This window comes from Parasteatoda tepidariorum, chromosome 7, assembly GCF_982258835.1.
Source record: "Parasteatoda tepidariorum strain Cologne lab strain chromosome 7, Ptep-v5.0, whole genome shotgun sequence".
Classification (NCBI taxonomy): domain Eukaryota; kingdom Metazoa; phylum Arthropoda; class Arachnida; order Araneae; family Theridiidae; genus Parasteatoda; species Parasteatoda tepidariorum.
The window spans coordinates 110393421-110416415 of NC_141761.1; the positions used below are offsets into that span (position 1 = coordinate 110393421).

The window sequence follows — 22995 nt, forward strand, 5'->3', positions numbered from 1 at the left end:
AGATTTTATCGTTTTCTTTTATAGTTTTAGAAGGGACCCTGCCAGTGGTCAGTGAGCAGTTGGGTGACTTCTTTGATTAGCCTGTAAAGCGGCAGAAGTCGTACTGTGTCGGTCATCGTTAAAGTGTTCTACTATAAAGTGCTCGACATCGAACAAAGGTCGCTGAGCTAACAACGCGGGGAATCGTCCACTCTGTTGAGAATCAAAATTTTGATTGAGATGTTTCTCATGCCGTCGCCAAAAGCCCATTGCTCAGCTCAAGCGGGACATAAACAAAGTACTACTACTCTCTTTTCTATATCTTTCTGCAATTTTATTATTTTTTTTTTGCAATTTTATTAATTTGCTTGCCATTTAAGCACACTAGACTGCAGATTTTTTTTTACATCCGTCGTTGAACAGCCGATCCAATTTTTTGGTTAACGACTACTAATGTTCAACTCCGCATCCTTGCAATTTTGTCCAAGATCCAGAAGACAAGACCAGAATAGGAGACAAGGAAACTCCCGGACCAGTACCCCCAGAGGTATTGATTTGTTAAGGGAACACGGAGGACTTTTGCGACTCGAGAGACGTAACGTGCATCGGTCACCAGTTACTACACCATTTATTAGTCTTCGGTCGGCGGGGATTGAACCCCCGAACTCTTAAACATAGGCCCAGTGCCCTACCAATCAGGCTATCCCGGAACGCAGACTACAGATATAGTCACGAATAATTAAAAAAGGAAGAATGAAGTTTAATGAAAGAAGAGGAAAAATTACTCAAACATTTTCTTTTCTTAGACTCTGTACTTATCGTAAGATCATCTGATTAAGAACAATTTTCAATGACAAACAAATCATTTGCATGAAATATTTTCCTTATTTGGCAGGAAGACATGCATTAGAATAACGGGTGGAAGGCACGAGGAGAAACAAGCATTATTGTTTGCAATGAATCGAATGGGTTGATCTCTAATATTAATGGGATTTTAATTTGTTTTTAGGTAAAATTAACTATTCCTTTTTCCTTTTATTTTTCAACCCTTATTGGTTGACTTTCTTGTAGAAAGAAAATTCCAATTAAATATATTACAAACTTAAGAAAAATTGTGAAAAATATTCGAAAAAAAAATATTTTTCTGGGTTAGAGAGTGAGTATAGTATTTCCTTCTATATGATGTTTATTGTGATTTATATTACCATTAAATGTGGATTTTTAATTTAAATATAAATTAAGGTGGCTTATTTAAGTGTTAATTTTACAAATGGTGCAAAATATTCGGTAATATTTTTCTTTTGCTATGTGATAAAATATATTATTTATAGTTCTTGCTAATAAACTTCTGAGTGTAGAATTTTTTAAGGTTGCAAATTTTGCTGATATTTTAGCAAATAAACAATTAACCAGTAAATTTTTGCCAAATCAATGATAGAAAGAAAAAAACTTAAGTTCATATATTTCTCAAGCTTTTAAATTATTTGTTTAAAAAACCGGTTTTCAAATTTTATAAAGTTTTATCAATATCCAAAAGAGTTTTATCCATATCAAAACAGACATTAAAAAAGGAGTTGTAATGATGTATTTCGTAAAATATTCTGAGGTAAACTTTGAAACTTGAAGCAGAATTCCAACACCGATTTATGATACCATACAAATTGTATCTTTAATTTCTAAAAACAAATCAATCAAATTTTGTAATTATAAAAAAATGCTTTTGCGTCTTCTGTTGCCTAGATAAATATTTTTGCTGATTGCTGCAATAAAGTAACAATTTTTATGTATTACAAGATGAATAAAACAATGCCGGAATTGTATGCGACCCCGAAAATCGACCATCAAAACGGGAAATAAAAAGGCATAAATCTTTAGTAACCCTCATGCATAATCAATAAAAATCAGATTACTTAAGATATTAACCAGGTAGAATTAAATGAGTAATTACCGGACATTCCTTACATTAATATTTTCTTCTCGAAGATGTCACTTTAGTTTAAATTAAAAAACAAAAGAGTTTACATACTGTCATTACCGCAATAATTTTTTTAATTTTAATTGTGTTTTGGTGACTATTAATACTTTGCTGAATTGTTCATTAACTACGATTATATCCTCTATGAAGTTTTTAGAAATAATAATTTATGCCTAAAAGATGACACCAGACCTTAGCAAATAAAACAATTGTTTTGAGCTCAAATAAAAATTAATTTATTGTTTCAAATAGTTCTTTCTCTGTATTTCCAATGTAATGTTCCATTTTGTGGAATCGTTTTGTTTTCAGTTTGTGATTCAATCTGTAATACATTGCTAATCTGCAAATAATAACCTAATAATAAAAACCAACAAATCTCTGAATAATAACCTAACGAATACCTTACCTAACAACAAAAACCCACAAATCTTTGAATAATAACCTAAAGAATACCTTACCTAACGATGATAACCAGCAGAAATAATAACCTATGCCTAAAAGATAACGCCAGACTTTAGCAAATGAAACAATTGGTTTGAGCTCAAATAAAAATTAATCTATTGTTTCAAATAGATCGTTCGCTTTCTCTGTATTTCCAATGTAATGTTCCATTCTTTCGAATCTTTTTGTTCTCAGTTCGTGATTCAATCTGCAATACATTGCTAATCTGTAAATAATAACCATACGAAAAAAACCAACTAATCTCTAAATAATAACCTAAAGAATACCTTACCTAACGATAATATCCAGGACAAATAGTAACGCATGCCTAAAAGATAACGCCAGACTTCAGCAAATGAAACAATTGTTTTGAGCTCAAATAAAAACTAATTTATTGTTTTAAATAGTTCTTTCTCCTTCTCTGCATTTCCAATGTAATGTTCCATTTTTTGGAATCGTTTTGTTCTCAGTATGTGATTCAATCTGCAATACATTGCTAATCTGCAAATAATAACCTAATGATAAAAACCAACAAATCTCTAAATAATAACCTAACGAATACCTTACCTAACGATAAAAACCAACAATTCTCTAAATAATAACGTAAAAAATACCTTACCTAACAATGATTACCAAGAGAAATAGTTACCTATGCCTAACAGATAACGCCAGACTTTAGCAAATGAAATAATTGTTTTGAGCTCAAATAAAAATTGATTTATTGTTTTAAATAAATCGTTGGCCTTCTCTGTGTTTTCCAATGCAATGCTCCATTTTTTGGAATAGTTTTGTTTTCCGTTTGTGATTCAATCTGTAGTACATTGCTAATCTGTAAATAATAACCATACGATAAAAGCTAACAAATCTCTAATTAATAACCAAAAGAATACCTTACCTAACGATAATAACCAGAAAAAGTAGTTACCTATGCCTAAAAGATAACGACAGACTTTGGCAAATGAAACAATTGTTTTGAGCTCTAATAAAAATTAATTTATTGTTCTAAATAGCTCTTTCTCTGTATTTTCAATGTAATGTTCCATTTTTCGGAATCGTTTTGTTCTCAGTTTGTGATTCAATCTGTAATACATTGCTAATCTGCAAATAATAACCTAATGATAAAAACTAACAAATCACTAAATAATAACCTAACGAATAACTTACCTAATGATGAAAACCAACAATTCTCTAAATAATAACCAAAAGAATACCTTACCTAACAATGATTACCAGCAGAAATAGTAACCTATGCCTAAATGATAACGCCAGACATTAGCAAATGAAACAATTGTTTTGCGCTCAAATAAAAATTAATTTATTGTTTAATCGCTTAAGCTTTAATTAATTACTTAATTTATTAGGCTTAAATTAATTTATTGTTTTAATCGCTTTATTGTTTTAATCGCTTTATTGTTTTAATCGTTAAGATCGTTCGCTTTCTCAGTGTTTTCCAATGTAATGTTCCATTTTTTGGAATCGTTTTGTTCTCAGTTTGTGATTCAATCTGTAGTACATTGCTAATCTGTAAATAATAATTTAATGATAAACACCAAAAATTCTCTAAATAATAACCTAAAGAATACCTTTCCTAACGATAATAACCAGCAGAAATAATAGTATATGCCTAAAAGATAACGCCAGACTTTTGAAAATGAAACAATTGTTTTGAACTCAAATAAAAATTTATCTATTGTTTTAAATAGATCGTTCGCTTTCTCTGTATTTCTAATGTAATGTTCCTATTTTTGAAATCTTCCTTTTTTTCAGTTTGCGATTCAATTTGTAGAACAGCGTTAATTTGTTTTGTTCCAATCAAAAAAAGTATTTGTATATAAAAATGTAATTTGTAATTAGTAAGCTATTTAATTTACCGCTATTAAACTCTATCAGTACAACCTACCCATGTCGACAAGACGAGTAGTTGTGTAGGTTTGAAGTCAATTGAGGTGGTGGTGTGCAAGAAAAAATTTATATGACATTATTATTACTATAATTGACTGTGACATTATTGCTGTAACATTATATGTGTATTGCTGTAACATTATTAACCAAATGTGCACCATTTCAATATATATTTCTTTATTAACACTGTGACGTATATGTTTGTCTATTTCTATTTTTCTGCTAGTATAAAGGGTTCTGAAGATATTTATAAAAAATTAATAATACAACTGAAGTAAACACTTTTTGTTGAGTAATTTTTAAACTATGCTTGTTTTTTAACTTGAAATAGTTTTTAGCAAATTAAACTTTGTAAAATCTGTAATTATTTCATTTGAGAGAAATCATATGTTCTTATATGGATTAAAATTGCGAGTCCTGTAAATAAGATCAAAATAAAACAACTGTCATAAAAAACTAGTGCTCAACTAAATGGTTTATCCATTGATTTGATTTGACATATACGCACCATTTTATTATTTTCCCAGTCACTTTCTCCCTATATTTTGTTCAAATTTTCAATAGTCAATAAAATACTTTTTATTTGTCCACTCTAGCTCAAATAAATTTTTTAAAACTTTTAATGGTTGACACTTGATGTTAATACAGTTTTTTTGTAATATTAATTCATTAATAAAATAGGGATGTCCGAAAAACGAAATGTAATTTTCTGATTGGTTCAGCATTAGTCATTGTTTCAAATTTTACTGAAAGCGATTAAGTTTTTCACATATTTTAAAAATAACATCAGTGATAATTTTTAACTTATAGCTCTATTTGAACAAAAAAATGGTTTATTATGAACCTTTAAATATTTTATATTCGCTTAGTCAGATAAATGCAATAAAGTGGTAGTACGCGTGGTCCACGTCACCAAATTTATAAATAGTTGTCTGATACGAGACTTTTCTTTTAAATTCCTACTATTAGTTCACACTCTCTCTCTATCTATATTTATAAATCTTGTTCAAATTTTCAATCATTCATAAAATAATTTTTATTCATCCACTCAAGTTCAAATACATTTTTTAAAATTGTAGGGAATGACACTTGATGTTAATACAATTTTTTCAATTATTAATTCTTTAAATTTAATCAATTTCAGCTTTATATGGGAGAAAAAATTATAATTATTTAATAAAAAGTAACTAAAGTAAAATACTTCTTCGTTGAAATTTAGTAGGAATTGACTTTAATTTTTTTTTTTATATTACTTGTTATTAAAATAAAATATTATATTCCATACACAAAACCATTTTATGTCTTATTGAATGTAATTTTAGCACATTTCTCTGAAAGTAATACCACGTTATTAAAGTTCTATGCTTGGCCTAAATTGGGTTAATGAAATTTATAAACACTTGGGGAGTTGTGATAAATCCAGTTTAATTCCTTTAAGCTATACATTTGTAAAACAGAATTTAAAAAGTTTCTACATCAACGTTTCTCAGTTCCATTTTGATTCAATACTGTGTCATTTCCAATTTGGGTCGCATCATTTGGTCGAGTTGAACTGGTAGCTCTTTTTTTCAAAATATTATACATTTTGCTGAAAGGTTCTTCTACAACGATGTAAATGATGAAAGCGGCAAATATTGAGAGCAGTAAATAGAGTATAAATTCTCCTATCTGCAAAAGAAGCACACTTTTAATCTAAAAAATTAGAATGGAAGCTATTATATACCTCAGATAACAACCTCTTCATTTTTAATAAATAATAATAGTAAATCTGTTTTAAAAAAACTGTTTCATTCGATTTTACTACTTTCAGATGTACACTACCCTATAATAAGTCATAATTTAGTCTTCGACTACTACACCTCTGACAGGAGTTTGAATACTAGAAAAACAGATGGAGCAAATTGAAAGAATATAAAATACCAGGACCGGAAATTATTGATGGAATCAGCAAATCGAGGTTGTTGTAAGCAGTCTGAATGATGTATTGCCTTGTTTTGTTCGTTTGATTTTGGCAACTGTTCTTTTTAATTTATGGAAAATATATCAATAGAAGCGTTCTTTTTTTCTTTCAAAATATTAAAATTTTCTTTCTCTCAAGAAATGATCTGTTTTTTTATAATTGAATTTCAACACAAATTTGGTCCCACTCTTTTATGTTGCTCTTGTTAAAAAGCGAAGAACTAGATCATTTATTTTTCTGGAATTTGAAAACTATAATAAATTACAAATGGATGGGTGATCTAGTTGAGCCTCCGTTATTGTTGTATTTTTTAAGTGATCTAGTTACGCTACCGATGCTTTTTCAGTTTTGATTACTTGTTGAGTATGATGATTATTATTAGGTTGAAAAGTTGTGTTTAAGATTATTAAAAAGTTGATAAGTTTTTAATGTTAGAATGGTATTTTTTTTTCAAACAGAGTTGTATTCTAATTATGTAGTTGTTGATACTTTAATATTTCAGTCGCGTTTTGAATCAATTCTAGTTCGTGTACTAACAGTTACAGTGCGCAGATTCGCCTTTGTTGACTAACTAGAGTAGGATTGAATAATAAGATTTAATACAATAGTGAGCTGGGGAACAAGTAATGCGTAATTTTGGCTACATTAGTGAAGCAGAAATTGTTAACTTTTTTTTGCTGTTAACCGTTGTAGTGGGCCATTAAGGCAAGGAGTGCGATGCCTCTTGTTGTCCCTTTCCGCCAGCAACGGCCAAGAATTTGACTTCTGCCACACCCACACGTCACATCCGTTTATATGGTGTAACCATTGATACATCCATTTATTCACCCGCATATCGTAATTTTGACCTACACCAGATACGATCAATCTCCAATCCAGTACCCCTAGAGGTGTAATTTGATATGGGAACATGGGGAACTTTTTGACCCTAAAGATTTAATGTGCACCATTCACCATTTACTACACGGGGATTCCTCGGCTGGCCAGATTCGAACTCCCGTTCTCACGAATGTGATCTAGGGTCCTGGAAACCACGTCATATCAGTAAAAATAAAATAGTGATTTCGAAAAAAGCTTTTTTGTCCCTTCCCAATAAAGTACGTTTAATTTATTGAAATTTTGTGACAACTATTTATTTAGTGTACTTAAAAATGTATTTTTCTTATTGTCGTTAAAGTAAGAAACTTTAATTTTTATTTCAGTGCATGGCGCAAACGTGGTATATAGCTAATACGATACAGCATGCAATTATCTCCCTCCCTTTAATGATTGTTACTTACAGGTATTTATTCACTTCTTTTAATTTATTTTTTAACATGAGTTTAGAAGTCTTAATGTCAATCAATTTAATTTTGAATGGATGAAGTGAACTGGATGTTCCGTAATCACCTCCCTTAGTATATGTATTTAAAATTCTTTTCAAAAAACAAGGCAAAAAATGCATTTATTATGGGTCACAAACTTTGGTCGTGAGTCTTCTTTCAGCCACTACAGTAAAGAAACAAATATATTTTATTTTGTTTCAGTTCATAGACTTCGGACACAATAATATTTTTAAATTATAATAATTCACAATAATATTTTAAAAATTGTGCTTAAGGGTGATAAAATTTTACCTTCTTTAAAAGTTATTAACCGATTTCGTTTGAATTTCCTGTTTTGTCATTTGAAATAACATACTTTAAAATTACGTAAAAATTTGTGTACAATTCAAATTTTTTTTAAACCCTATAAAAAATAATAAAATATTATTCAAAATTACTTTTTTTACAATGAATTATATTTAGATAAAAGAATTTAATAATTATGTACAAAATATTCTCAATTTGCTTTAAAGGTCTCGAAAAACGGTGAATGTGAACATTTATTTCATTTATTACAAATGCACAGAAGACTGGTTATGACACCATAAGTTCTCTGGCTTTCCTATATCTCTGTACATTACAATTTAAAAACACAAATACACGAAAACACAATTTAAAAACACAAATTAACAAAGTGCGGAGCACGAGTCAGGATAAGTGGCATCAAATATTTGATGTTATCCACACAAGGACAACAAAAGGAGAATCACAGTCATCTTTGGCCGGCTGGATTCGAACTCCCGTCCTTACGAACGAGAGTTCAGCACCCTGCCAACCAGGCTGCTTCATTCACAACTTTTTTTTTGTTGTTAAAAATATAATGCCAACTTACATGTGAAATTCTATCCATGTAGTATCTTTCAGTAATAATAGCATCCCTGAATACCAAATAAAGAGGACTTACTAGGTAAACACAATAACTTATGCGACTTACAGGAACTAACGACTTTGAAGAAAATGCTTTCTCAACAATACCTAAAAAGAAAATAGTATTTAAGGAAACGGCATTCATTTAATTTGCACAGTGCTAAAAAAAAAAAAAGAAAACTAATAAAAAAGTAATGAAGCAGTGTGTAAAAGCAAAAATAATATGATATAACATAGAAAGCACATTTAAGTACTTTTTCGGTGGCGAAACACAAAATTGAAGTGAAAAAAAAAATATGAATAATTAAAAACGAGTTGCATCGCATAGCGAAATTTAACCATTTTCATTTCTTATGTCGTTTCTTTAATTCTTTTGCTTCTACATTTTATGGCCGTTTAATTATTACTGAAGATTTTTTGGAAATTTCGATATTCATCCAGAAATAAGCAAACCTCCATGCTTACTTAAAATAGTCTCAATCCCTCTATTTAATTTGCTTTTATTATGACTCTTAAGGTCGTAATTTAATTGAGAGGACAATATTCAAATAAAAGTTGTAACTTTGCGAAAAACAAAATTTACAGTTAATTCAGTTTATAAAAATTTGAGTTGAATATTTCTTAAGAAACTGCTGTGTTTTTCTTCTGTGATCAACTCGTAGAAGAAATTTTTTCCATCTTTTTCTTTTCCCAATTTTAACTTTTATTTCGAATATTAAATTTTTGGGCGCGTGGTAGCTTTTAAATTTTTTTTTTACATTTAAAAAAAAATACTTAAAAATTAGTGGATTTTAGTAATATTGATAAAAATGCTAATAAAATCCAATGAAAAACCACAAAAAAATTAAAAATTGCATCTCTCTCTGTAACTTTGAGAAAAATAAATTAAACGAAAAATAGTTTTTGATAATTAGTTATTTTATCTTAAAAATAATAATAAAAATTGATTATTATAAACTAATTGTTAAAAGCTTAGTAATTATTATAATTATTTATTAGTATATTTAATTTTAATATATTGTAATATTAATTTGCAAAAATAAGAGCTAAAAATTTTTTTTCGTAATAAAATTCCTTTAATGCATTGTGCTAAATTTGTAAATGATCAAAACTAATGTCGGTTCTAAACAAAAGTAATTTTTGAAGTATTATTTAATGGGCTGAGAGTGTTTAGGTAATGACAGTATATGCATTAACGATTTTGTGAAAATGTAGAAATGAGCCTTTAGTTTATACAGCAGTTTCTACTTTCCATATAAAGAGTTTACAAGTTTGTAGAATTTCCTTTAACACCAAACATACCAACACTTAATATATACCTATTTCTACCATAGCCGGTCCACCATATTTCTACCATAGCTAATTCATTGCTCAACGCGTTTTTTTTACATATACAGGGTTTTTCCATTGTACATTTTCCGCAAGCATATTTCTTCTAATTATCATTATGACCATCATATATAAGACTAATTTTAATAATTATAATTCTTATAATTAGTATTTTTTCTTCAAAGAACTTGTGCTTCCTTGATTGTATCGATATTTTCTGGGCAAAAACTAACAGCTAGTTAGAAATGAAATAAAGCTATCGAAATAAAATATAAGCTACTTACCAATACATTTAGTTTTTGCCACTTTTTTGACACAAAAATGCCAATCTAAAATTTTAGGTACTTTCTTGAAATTTGAATTCACAGTTATTCTGATTGAACTAACTACGAAACAGAAACGCGCAACTAATCGAAAGCAATACGTTGAACACGCATTACATCATAATTTCTGATCCGATAACTTTATAAAGCAATAAATTGTTCTCCCGGTCAAATGACCAGTTGTGGTAGAAATAGGTATATGACAAGTATTATTCAAAACAAGCAAAATTCAAAAATAATAATAATAATAATAGAATATGAACTGTATCTAATTGTTAGAAAAAGTCATGACGTCAAAAGTCATGACGTGCAACAAAGATAAGATGATGAGCGCATTTTCGATGTCAAAGTTCTTAAACGGTTATTTGACCGGTTATGGTATGTTTAGTGTTAAATTGCAGCACCAAAGGAAAATTATAATAATGCTTACATAGGAACCGTGGTGTTTATCAACAAAATCTTTATAAAAACTGTACAAAGTACAGTATTCATACTTCCGAAATTATCACGATCTGGATATCCAGATATAAATGTGCTACCCAGTACTATCCATTATAAATAAAAGGGATACCTAGTACCAGTAAAAGTACTATCAAATGCCATCCTCTTAGGAACAGGTAAAAAATTCTATGATCTCAGGAATCGGGTTTTAAGTGGGGGTGGTAAAGTTAAGGAGAAACTTTCATATTGCTATTTAGACATATGAGGTATTGTTCCCAATACATATATACATATATATATATATATATATATATATATATATATATATATATATATATATATATATATATATATATATATATATATATATATATATATTATATATATATTTACGCTGAAATGATAAATACCGAATTCGAGCAGATTTAACTGGTAATTGCTCTTGCTTTATGATGATTTTATGTATAAGAAGTACCATTTTTGATTGATTCTTTTTTTATTCAACATAGCTAATGATACAGGTAAAAAAGTGTTTGTTGTCTATTTCTTTTGCGCTGAATTGGAAGGCTTTTTACTTTCTTAGACTTTTGACAGTGCTATCAAAATAAAGGTAGTGTTTGTGCATTTTTTAAGCTAAAGTGAATGAAAATAGTAGATAGGACAAATAGTTTAGAAGTTATAGCTTTTGATAATTAAATACAGTCAAACTCCGCTATAGTGAACTTTCAAGGGACCGAAATTTTGGTTCACTATAACCGGGAGTTCACTATATCCATACAGCAAACCCTTTTAACTAATGGTTTTGAACTCTTCCCTTTTATTACGAATTATTTAAATAAATGACCCATTAAATGACTCAAAAACAATATGTAGTAGTAACAAAAAATGAGTTATTTTTTATTACTCTTCGTCTCTGCGTACAAAAAATATAGGGATGGCCTTTAGTTAGAGATGAGAAATTGAGATAAAAGAAGCGAACAAAAAAAAATGCTTACGGATTCATTCCACTCTAAAAATGGTTTCAAAAATCGGTTTTCCTATTATTTGTAGAAATTTCAAAATTACCAGAAAATGAAGAAGAAAAAAATCAGCCTTAGACAGAAAAAAGATCATACTATCCAAATTCCTCTCTTGTTTTGGTTCACGATATCCACAAAAAATAACATTATATGTGTATAGTAAGGCGCAGGAGTGAACGTTTTGTTCGCTATAAACCGAACGAGTTCCCTATAAACCGTGCTCATTATAGCGGGGTTTGGCTGTTTTTATTTCTTCATTTATATTATAATAAAGTGCTTTTTCCTCTTCCCTTCCATTTAATTATGATGGGAAATGCCGTACAATAATTTACCACACATTGCGAGGAGGGTTTCAAAACAATTTGTTGCAGGGTAGAATTTTATTTTTGGATGGTAAGGTTTTGAGACAATTTTTGAATTTTCTTTACCCTCCAATGCATGGGTTAAATAAGTATAATTAAGTTTCTTCTATCCTTTTCACTGGGCCTTTAAAAATGCAAGAGGACATGGTTCAAAATACGACTTTTTTAAAACTTGATTTTTTCATGAACTATTCGACCGATTTTACTCAAGTTTTGTATTTTGTCATTCAAAAATACGGTCATTAAATTGATTTAAAAAATTGTATACCTTATAGCTTAAAAATGTTAGACTATTATTAAATAAAATAATAAATATTTACTAAAAGTGATATTTGGCACGGTATTTAGATAAATGAATTTTATAATTGTGCTCAAAAAGTTTTGCATTCGCTTAAAAAAATTTCGAGTTATGAGGAAACAGGCTAAAAGTAGAATTAGCATTATGGAGTCCAAACTTTGAGTCGCTCGCCTGACCAAAAGTCTAAGGACCATATTTCCTAGAATGCGACTATGCTTCATATTTTGAGGGTCAGAAATCTTAATCCGTTGAAAAGAAAGTATGTTTATTCAGAGAAAATACGTTTCTGTATATAAAATTCTGTATATATATATATATATATATATATATATATATATAAGTACAAAATGAAGAATAAAACAAAGAAAAATTATAGACATATGAAAAAAAGGGGGGGGGGTGAATAATAAGTAAAAAATAACAAACAGCAGTTTATATATATATTAAAAAAAAATGAATGAAATTTTATTTAAAAAACCGGTAAAAAAGATATTTTCTTTTCTTCAGCCCACACGATTATATCCGCAAAACAGAGTGCTTTCTGATATTGTATCAATAAAGCCAAAGCAAAATATATTAATACAATAGTGTGAGGAGCACTCAAAAATTTTTTTAATAAAAATAGCAATAAATAAAATAGATCACAAAAAGTAAAAATAACATGTAAAAACAGAAAATAAAATGAAATAAAAAGAAAAAACATTAAAAAGGGGCTATAAAGCGAGTAGCAAAATCAGATCAACTTACTTTCTTAACTTTCTTCGTGTTTTCTTGTATTTATTTATATATATATATATATACATAATTCTGTATATAAAAAATATTTTTCAAAGTTTTTTTTAAAAAGTATTGTCATTTAGGTAAAATGGTCACTAAAGGTCCATAATGACGTTCTAGCTGACGTCACACTAGCGATAGGATCCAAATGCATTTTCCATTAAAATTTCAAGACAAGGTGGATTTCAGCTGAACATAAAAGACCTTGCAAGCCTAGATTTAAAGTTATTTTCAACTTGAGAGTAGCTTTATTAAAGGCTCGAAAACCCTAAGTCAAACTCGATTTGAGGTTTTTATATAGAAGGTTGTTTTCCAAAAGGTTTTGGATTAGGGTAACGTGCGTAGCATAAAGCAGATTGTCACAGATCTCGTTTTAAGGTTAGAATATTTACTCGTAAACTACATCACAAAACTTTTTAGGTTTACATTAAACGGTTTTTACTGAGTTAAAATAAACCTTATTTTGATATCTGGGTTTATATATTTTGAGAGTCAGAAATCTTAATCCGTTAAAGAAAAGGTATGCTAATTCAGAAAAAGTAAGTTTGTGTTAAATTTAGTAATTTTAAGTATCATCTTCACTAATTAATTAGCATATTTGAGGTGACCCCCATCAAACCAGTTGAAGTCCTCTAGGACTTCAACTGGTTTGATGGGGGTCACCTCAAATATGCTAATTAATTAGTGAAGATGCACGTGATCAAACATTATTCAATTGTTAGATCAAATTCCGATAAGATCAAATTAGAATATCCGAATTAGATCAAGTTAGGATATCCGTTCAAATTATTAGATCCGGTTATTAGGTTATCCGAACTTTAGATCAAAAGTTATTCAGGTTATTTTTTTGCGAACTGTATATTTTAAAACCTTTGTCAAAAATGTGGCAAAGTTAGTCATAGTAAGTCTTAGATTGAATGTATAAATTAGATTTTTAGTCTATGATTCCTTTTAATTATTTTCCATGATAAAATTCGTCATTTAAAAGTTATCGTGATTTTTTTAATGTTAAACAGTATGAGATGTGCTATTTTCCAAATTTTAACATTTTCCCATTACAGTAGTGGATAGCCAACTCATGATATTAAAAAGAGACGATTACTTGCCATTTTATTTTCAAATTTTTTTCTTCATATTTTGTTCTCAATATCTCATTTTTGTGTGCTCAAAATTTGCTAAATGACAAAAATATGAGAGACAAAAATTTGGATAAATCATGTCTTGTATCTCTATTTAAATCTTTCATTTCAATTTGAAAAAGAAGAAAAAAGAACTAAGGTCATATATCTTCGACTTACCTTGTAGGTATTTAGTTGTAGTAAAACGACAGTTACAACTAAAGTTGTTTGCAGTTAATTAAATGAAAAGCTTTGGAAAGTGATTCTGTTCCCTCTAAAGTTTTAAACTTAAAAGATTAATACGCATTTCCTTGTACACCACACAAAATAATAAAAGGAACACCCAGAATAACTTTTGTTCTAATGATCGGATCTTCATGTTTTAGGACTCAATCCTAATGTTTCGAGGAGGTGACCTGAAATATGCCAATTAATATGCTGATGTAATTAATATCATTAATATGCTGAATATAATAATATATGATGAATATAATATATGATGAATATAATATATGCTGGATATGCTAATATAATTAATATGCTGTATATAATAATATATGCTGAATATAATATATGCTGGATATGCTAATATAATTAATATGCTGCATATAATATATGCTGGATATGCTAATATAATTAATATGCTGAATATAATAATATATGCTAATATAATTAATATGCTAATATAATTAATATAGTGAAATATACTGACAAAATCGGACACAAAACGTACTTTCTTTAATTAAACATACTTTTTTTCCTCCATAGATTCTGATTTTTGACCGCCTATAAGTCCCGCAGTGACACGGTTCCCAGTGGAACACCGAAGTCAAGCCTCAGTGGCCTGCGATCAGTAAGCGGATGGGTGACCACTTTGATCAGACTGCGTAGGGGCCGAGGGTGCACGGTATCGGTCCTCGTTAAACTGTTATACCGTAAAGTGCTCAACCTTGCACGTAGATCGTAGGGCTACCAAAGCAGGGGAGCCATCTTCTCTGCTGAGGATCAAAATTGTGATGGCATGTCTTCGAATCATCTTCAGGGATTTTTCCCAGACCGTCGCCAATAGCCCATTGTGCAGCTCTAGTGAGACGTAAATAAAATACCTACCTAACCCCTATAATATTAATTAAAATTTTTGCGTGTTTCGCCAGTTCACGAGAGATTTTTAAACGAATGGAAAAATTTTTGCACATCCTTATAAAATTCGTATGTCCAAAATTAATTCCATAAATTTTTTTAGCAAATATTTATTATTTTTTATTTTATTTAATGATGGCTGAAAGAATTATCAAATGTGAAGTATATAATTTTCACATCGTTTAAAAAATTTATTTTACACTGCAAAAATACCAAACTCGAGCGAAATCGGTTGCCATAGTACCACAGAAATTGAATTATAAAAATGCTATATTTATTAAATCTGATTTTTCATAACCTATTCAATCAATTCCGCTCAAATTTTGCATTTCTCTATTTAAAATTACATCCTTGGAAATTCTGTAAAAATGTATACCTGCTCAATTAAATTTTTTTTCTACCTATTATTAAATAAAATATTAAAAATATTAAATATTTACTAAAAATTATAAGTTGCATGGGTTTATCTTTGGATAAATAAATTTTATAGTTGTGCACAACTTTTTTTAAATTCGCTTAAAAAGTTCTCGAGATATAAGCAAAATACGAAAAAAAATTATATTAAGGGTACAAAACTTTTCCTCAAAAAACTATAAGCCGATTTAAAACAAATTTTGAATCTTATCGCATTAAATTACTTTAATAGTGAAAAATGAAATTGAAAAAAAAAAAAAAAAAGGTTTGTTTATCCTGAAAGAGCAAATTTTTGCTGTCAAATACTTAATTTTAAAAATCACCAACTGGTCAAATGTTTGAATAATAATGAATAGCAATTTCATTCCAATGGAATCATTCTAAAAATATTTAGCAAGTCATCTATTTTTTAAATAGAAAAAATAGAAAATTGATTCGGAAAAAATTAAATTTCAACACCTTCCACTTAATTAAAGAAATACTTTCTTTGATTTTGAAACAAAAAATAAATGTTTCAGCACCTCCTTGACCAGTCGTACAAATATACAGTATCCAACTAGTAGCCAATGCCATTCCGGTGATTCTTAAACTGTCGTAAAATGCCATTATCTTGAAGTTTTTCGTTGGCATAAAGTTTAAAGCTGTTGCAAAGGCGTAACAAAGTATAGACACAATCCATCCAACAAGAAGCCAAATCTATAAACAGAAATGAAATCATTTTTTAAAATACAGTAATTATACTGTTTAATTCATGTAAAATGTTAAGCAATAGCGTGAAAAGGTTTTAAGACAAATTTTACCTCCAAGATTAATTTTACATGATAGTTTTCTAACATTATTGTGAATACGAATAGAATGAATCCAGTAAGGATAAGTTTTGACCTTTGAATCTGTGCAATTATTTGCGCCACCACCGGTCGAGAAATTTTACATTCAGTATTATATAGTTGATATCTGCAACAACTAATACTACGTGCTGTAACTGATACTAATGCTGACCATTTCTGGTTTTCAGGTAATTGAAATTATTTGCGCCATCACCTAGTGAAGAAGTTTTACAGTCAGTATTATATAGTTGATGCCTGCAACAACTGATACTACGTGCTGTACTAATGCAGACCATTTCAGGTTTTCAGAAAAATTTATTTATTTGCGCCACTACCTTATGAAGGGATTTTGAATTCAGTATTATATGTATATGACGCCTGTGACAACTGATACTAATGCAGAATTTTAGGCTAAAGAGATTTGCTGATTAATCTTTCTCAATCAATTTGATCTGGGAATTTATATTAATTACTACTAAAATTTAGCTCTATTTTCGATAAAATACTATGTTTTTTTTTTGGACAAACTATAACTATTTGCCTAACTGTAGATATATTCTTAAAAAATACATGCTTCAGACATGTTTGTTCTTGTACCATTAAAATACGAATTCGATGACGTCACTACCATACATAATGATATTATTAACGAGGATTTGACTTGTAATAACCTAACATAGGAAATTAAGGGTAAATAAATCATTAGATAAAATTAATTTTCCACCTATTACAACCCCTAGCTGGAAAATCGCCTTATTATGCATTGGTGTGCAAAACTTAGGCAACAAGTGCGTTTTTTGTCATAACTCTACAGGAAATCATCCGATTAACATGAAAGTTGAATATGATGCGCATTATTTTGTACTTAAACGATGGTAAAAGAATAATGGCACAGAAATGAATATAAAGCTTAAAGTAGGGTATGGAACAAAAAAAGGCTTTATTTGACATATAGTGGCGTTACACATGATTGCCTGAAGAAGCGTAAGTACAACTGGCAGATGTTCCCTAGTATGGGATATGCCCTCCCCTTACTGTAATTGTTGCTTGGCATCGTCTCTCCATGCTAAGCACCAGATTATCCAGGAGTTCTTGGGGTAAACGTCTTCATTCCTCATTTAACGCATCTTTCAGCTGATGGGTGTTACCAGGAGGATACTGTCGTGTAGCAAGACGTCTCACTAATGCATCCCACACATGCTCTATGGGATTTAGATCTGGAAAGTAAGCGGGCCAATCCATTCGTGTGATATCTTCACTTTCCAGTAGCTCTTGAACATTAGCAGTACGGTGTGGCCGGGCATTGTCATCCACAAAAATGAAGTCTGGTCCATTGGCCCCTCGGAACAGACGCACATGGGGTAGGATTACCTCATTGCAGTAGCGGTCTCCAGTTACAGAACCTCGGTCGAAGATCTGAAGCTCAATCCACCCGTTCAACATAATGCCACCCCAGACGACAACTCCAGGAACACCGTAACGATCTCTTTCCGCGATGTTATTGGGATAAAATCGAGCTCCAACCTCTCTCCAGATCAAATGACGTTGAGAATCTCTTGTAGCACTAAAACGACTCTCATCTGTGAAGAGGACGCGACTCCATTGATGAGGTGTCCTGGTTTCGTGTTCTCTGCACCACTCTAAACGGTGCCGCCGATGACTACCTTTTAAAGGTATGCAGCGTTCAGGACGTCTAGCAAATAAGCCACCCTTGTGGAGGCGTCTGGCCACTGTGAATCTTGATACTTGTCGTCCTGTGGCTGTGCACAGTTGCTGAGATATGGCGCTCGCTGACTGAAAACGGTTTCTTTTCGCCTGGAGGACAGTGTAACGGTCATCTCTTGGTGTTGTTTTCCTTGGACGGCCACCACCAACCTTCCGAACAGCTGTACCAGTAGTTTTAAAGGCATTCCAAGCACGAGAAGCAACACTTTTGTTGATCCCGAACTCTTCGGCGACACTGGTCACACTACGCCCCTCCTCAAGCTTCCCAATCATTCTTCCTCGAGTAAAGTCGTCTAAATGATTTCTTGAAGACATGTTTCACAAAACAAATCACTTGCACTTGCAGCGGATGTCTTTAACTACGGTGCTCTTCATCCTTTTATCACAGCTTTGACCTGCGCGCGCCGACCCACAAGTTTTATGTACACTTACATCACCTACCACGTTTTATTTCTAAAATTTGCATACAAATAATCTTTCTACTGAATTACGTGCATATTATACTGCAATTTCATCACTATCTAATACTTTGTTGGGGAGCTGTGTCCGCACTTGTTACTTAAGTTTTGCACATCAGTGTAAAATATATATCTAATCTTGCAGAAAACTCATTCTTTGGGATGTAGCACGCGAGCGAACCAGTTGTTTGAGGTAGTTTTAAAATAGACAATTAGGTCCACTTTGTCTTACACGTATTTACACACATTACATCCACCACGTTTTTACTCGAGTTTTGTGCTTAAAAGTTCGGAATAGTGGATTTGTTTACATGGCATGCATGCATTCAGACTCATAGATAACTTTATATCGTATAACAGTTCAAACTGAAATATCGCTTGAGTTTTTCGATATGAATGTTAAGTTCTATATCTGGTAAAATCAAACCTGCTTCACTGATATCTAATATTTTATTTATTCATATTTTTGATTTTTGCTTACATCGTCGAGGAAGAGTTTTTATATATATATATATATATATTATATATATATATATATATATATATATATATATATATATATATATATATATATATATATATATATATATATATATATATATATATATATATATATATATATATATATATATATATATATATATATATATATATATATATATATATATATATATATATATATATATATATATATATATATATATATATATATATATATATATATATATAAGAAACTTAGAGAGAATCCTTAATAAAAAAAAAATAAAACTATCCAAGAAAAAATTTTTTTATAACTTCCAAGCAAATTTTAATTTAAAAGAAAAAATTTGTTACTTTTTAAAGTGAAAATAGCTTTTTCTTCACTTCAAATTTCAACTTTAAAGTAATATTTTAGTAGGACTATTATTTTATCGAACTATTAATTTAATTCTAAATTTTTTTTATAACATTCCACTTTCTCTAATTTTTCCTACCGTCCTGAGTAACTCCAAGCTTTTAAAACTCATAGTTTTTGCGCAGCAAAATTAATCATAAAGTTAAGTTTAACATCTAAAACAGTGGCATCAGTACTTACGATTTTATAATAGCAGAGTGTGATAGAAGAAATTGAATGCGTACTCACCTTCGTTAGTTTCTGTTTTCCAAATTTGACGCATGTCCAACCTGCAAACATTCCAATTAAATTGGCTGGAAGGTGATAAGGAGAGGATACGTAAACAGTTGACATGAATTTTTCGGCTAAACTGTAAGAGAGAATTGTTCATTTATCAATTCTATTTGCAAAATCATGATAATATCATTTCTGTAAGTAACATAAGTATATGGAGTTAAATTAAATTTTATAAAATACAGATAAATTAGTTATCGTAACTTAACCTAATATTTAGACATTGTAGAGTACATCTTTAAAAGAAAACGATTTTAAAATCTAAAACTTTTTGAATTCATTTACTATTTTTTAATAATTAACTTGCATTTTCAGTATTTCTAAGGTATTTTAACAGACAATTTAGATGGAAGAAAATAAATTACCGAATTCAGATATAAAATATCTCTAAAAAATTAAATAAGAACAAAAATTCTGAATTTTTAATTATAGTTTTGCAACTTAAAAAATTCATTTCAAAATGGTTCAAGCTAAATAATAATAGCTATTCAGAATCTTCAGTAAAGAACGCAATCTACCAAAATGTATGATCATTAAATAATAAGTCCTCACCAGTATTTCTTGTAACTTATAGTAAACAAAAATAACATGCCAAGTTTACTCATTTTCAGAGACAGCAGAAAACGCCTTATAAGTGAAACTTTAAATTGATGAATCGGATCGAAAGTCATTTATTGTCTTCATACTCTTATTGTTATCATAGCTACAATTAATTTAATTATATATTTAATAATATAATATTATTATTAAATATATAATTAAATTAATTGTAGCTATGATAACGATGATTATATATATTATATATTTAATAATATAATAATAATATAATATTATTACAATTATAATAGATACACTATTATATTTAATAATATAATAGTGTATCTATTATAATTGTAATTAATTTTAAAATTAATTTCATAATTTTAATTATAATTAATTTGTAATTAATTTCATGTTTGTAATTACAATTATTTTATAATTAATACATAATTATAATTACAATAAATACATAATTATAATTATAATTAATACATAATTATAATTACAATAAATACATAATTATAATTATAATTAATGCATAATATAATATATAATCAAATATTTTAATGATGACATTTGAGCTAGCTTATAGCTCTGTAGTGTATCTACCACTACAAAAATATAATTCTAATTCATTAGTATGTAAGACATGTTAACTTGATTCTATCTCGAGGTAACTTTTGATAGATGAAAGTTGGCATTGTCTAAAGGTCTTTCCCACGTGACTTTCAGACGTGATGTGAACACGCTTACCTTGGCAGAAACGTATTCTACGATCAGAACACGCTTACCTTGGCAGAAACACCTACTACGATTTGAACACGCCTACTTCAAAGGATGGTCCTCATTGAGTAGTTGACTTGCTACTTGTGACTGCGACATTGTCTTCCTCACGTTGTTGCTTCTCAGGCTCTCTCACACACAACGTACAACGTATACACTCTACTGCTAAATGCAACACAGGAGTGACCACAACCGTGAACTTAATACAGCTCTCACGATCAAAACTCATAAAGTACGGTGATCTTAATACAACTCTCCTGGCTTCTCACAAAATAGCAATGAATCAGTTGTGGTATCCGTTCATCGAATTCTATCACAGATATAATTCTGGTGGGGGAGTACTGCAATGTATCTCCCACTACAAAAATGTAATTCCAATTTACTAGTATATAAGATATGTTAATTTGATTCTATGTTGGGGTACCTTTTCATAGATGAAGGTTAACATTGTCGGTAACAGCACTTTCCTCAGCCCTAATAAAAAAAATTTATTGCCCATTCTGTAAGGATTATTTTTTTTTCGTTATGACAGGTGTTCTAATAAATCAACGTGACAGGCGGACAACATAATTAGTATTTCGAAGGTTATCTGAAGCTTCGAGTTCATTTTGCTTATAATTTTGTTTAAAACGTATTATAATGAATCTAAAAAATTTAAAACCCCAGGTTATAGAAATAAAATGTTTTGTACTGAAGGGACAAATTAATGGAGAAATTTTACTAATTCATCGAGGATAAACGCAAAAAAAAACAAAAAAAAAAAAAAACAAACAAACAAAAAACTGTCAGTATTATTATTGATCTCAGTGGATATTAATTTTGGTAATATTTACAAATTTTTTTTTAAAATTTTATAACCGTTATTGAGCAGCCGACCCAATTTTTGGGTTTACGACTTCTAATGTTCAACTCCATAGCCTTATAATTTTGCACCCAATCCAGAAGGGATTCTAACACGTGATCCGTCTAGCACTGAGGATATTTTACGTCAGCACTGTGATTGATGCAATCCGGATGCGGATTCGTATCTACCAGACATCGCGGAGATTCGAACCTGGTTCACCTCATTGGAAAGCGAACGCTCTATCCCTTGAGCCTTCGCGGGTCTAATATTTACTAATTGAAAAAAAGGCAACCTATAAGCTATGTAATAATAGGTAAAATTAATGGAAAAATGGTAATAATTCTTCTAAGAAATCATAAAAAATTGGCAAGTTAATAGTGATCTCAATGACGCTTTATTAATTTTGGCAATAGATGGGTACTAATTGTGATAAAAATAGCTGGGTACCAAAAATCAAAATTAATAAAGAAGATTATAAAGTTATGAGGAGAGTAAAATTGATAAAGTAACGAGGAACCGTGGAAAGTAGCCATATTTCTCTTGACACCAATGATTCGCAATTTTGGTAGTAGGTACTACAGGCATTATGGAAATTAATGCAGTTTTAAAATTTACAAAATATACTAAATATAAGCAAGTATTAATATTGATCCCAATGAATATTAATTTTGATAATATTTACTAATTGAAGTTAAACAATAAACTATGTAATAATAAGCAAAGTAAATGGGAAAATGGTAATAATTCGCCTAAGAAAACATAAAAAATTGCAAGTTAATAGTGATCTCAATGACGCTTTATTAATTTTGGTAATAGGTACTAATTGTTATAAAAATAGCTGTGTACAAAAAAGCAAAATTAATAAAGGAAATTATGAAGTTAATAAAGTAATGAGGAACCGTAGAAAGTCACCATACTACATATTATTAACACCAATGATG

The 22995-nt window shown here is 29.6% G+C and overlaps 1 protein-coding gene and 2 long non-coding RNA genes across 5 annotated transcripts in view; 2 read left to right on the plus strand and 1 right to left on the minus strand.

The window, feature by feature from the left end:
- Nucleotides 1–871: 871 nt before the first annotated feature.
- The window catches only part of LOC147807386 (uncharacterized), a 153413-nt gene continuing 131289 nt past the window's right edge, over nucleotides 872–22995 (plus strand). The window contains exon 1 of the long non-coding RNA XR_015435674.1: nucleotides 872–988. This is a non-coding gene — a long non-coding RNA (uncharacterized LOC147807386). The remainder of the gene's footprint in view (nucleotides 989–22995) is intronic.
- LOC147807387 (uncharacterized) lies at nucleotides 1000–21706 on the plus strand. Of its 3 annotated transcripts, none has more exons than XR_015435672.1 (5): nucleotides 1011–1135; nucleotides 6108–6257; nucleotides 7460–7539; nucleotides 16725–16837; nucleotides 21160–21706. It is a non-coding gene; the product is annotated as an uncharacterized LOC147807387 (long non-coding RNA). The 3 variants fall into 3 exon arrangements; XR_015435671.1 differs by having other exon boundaries at nucleotides 6108–6254; XR_015435673.1 differs by lacking the exon at nucleotides 6108–6257 and having other exon boundaries at nucleotides 1000–1135.
- The window catches only part of LOC147807388 (nose resistant to fluoxetine protein 6-like), an 83048-nt gene continuing 65755 nt past the window's right edge, over nucleotides 5703–22995 (minus strand). Inside the window, exons 12-15 of the mRNA XM_087168481.1 lie at nucleotides 19843–19963; nucleotides 16231–16405; nucleotides 8454–8596; nucleotides 5703–5965 (exon numbers count right to left, since the gene is read on the minus strand). Of these exons, the coding sequence (XP_087024607.1) occupies nucleotides 5774–5965; nucleotides 8454–8596; nucleotides 16231–16405; nucleotides 19843–19963 (631 nt within the window). The 3' untranslated portion in view covers nucleotides 5703–5773. The remainder of the gene's footprint in view (nucleotides 5966–8453; nucleotides 8597–16230; nucleotides 16406–19842; nucleotides 19964–22995) is intronic.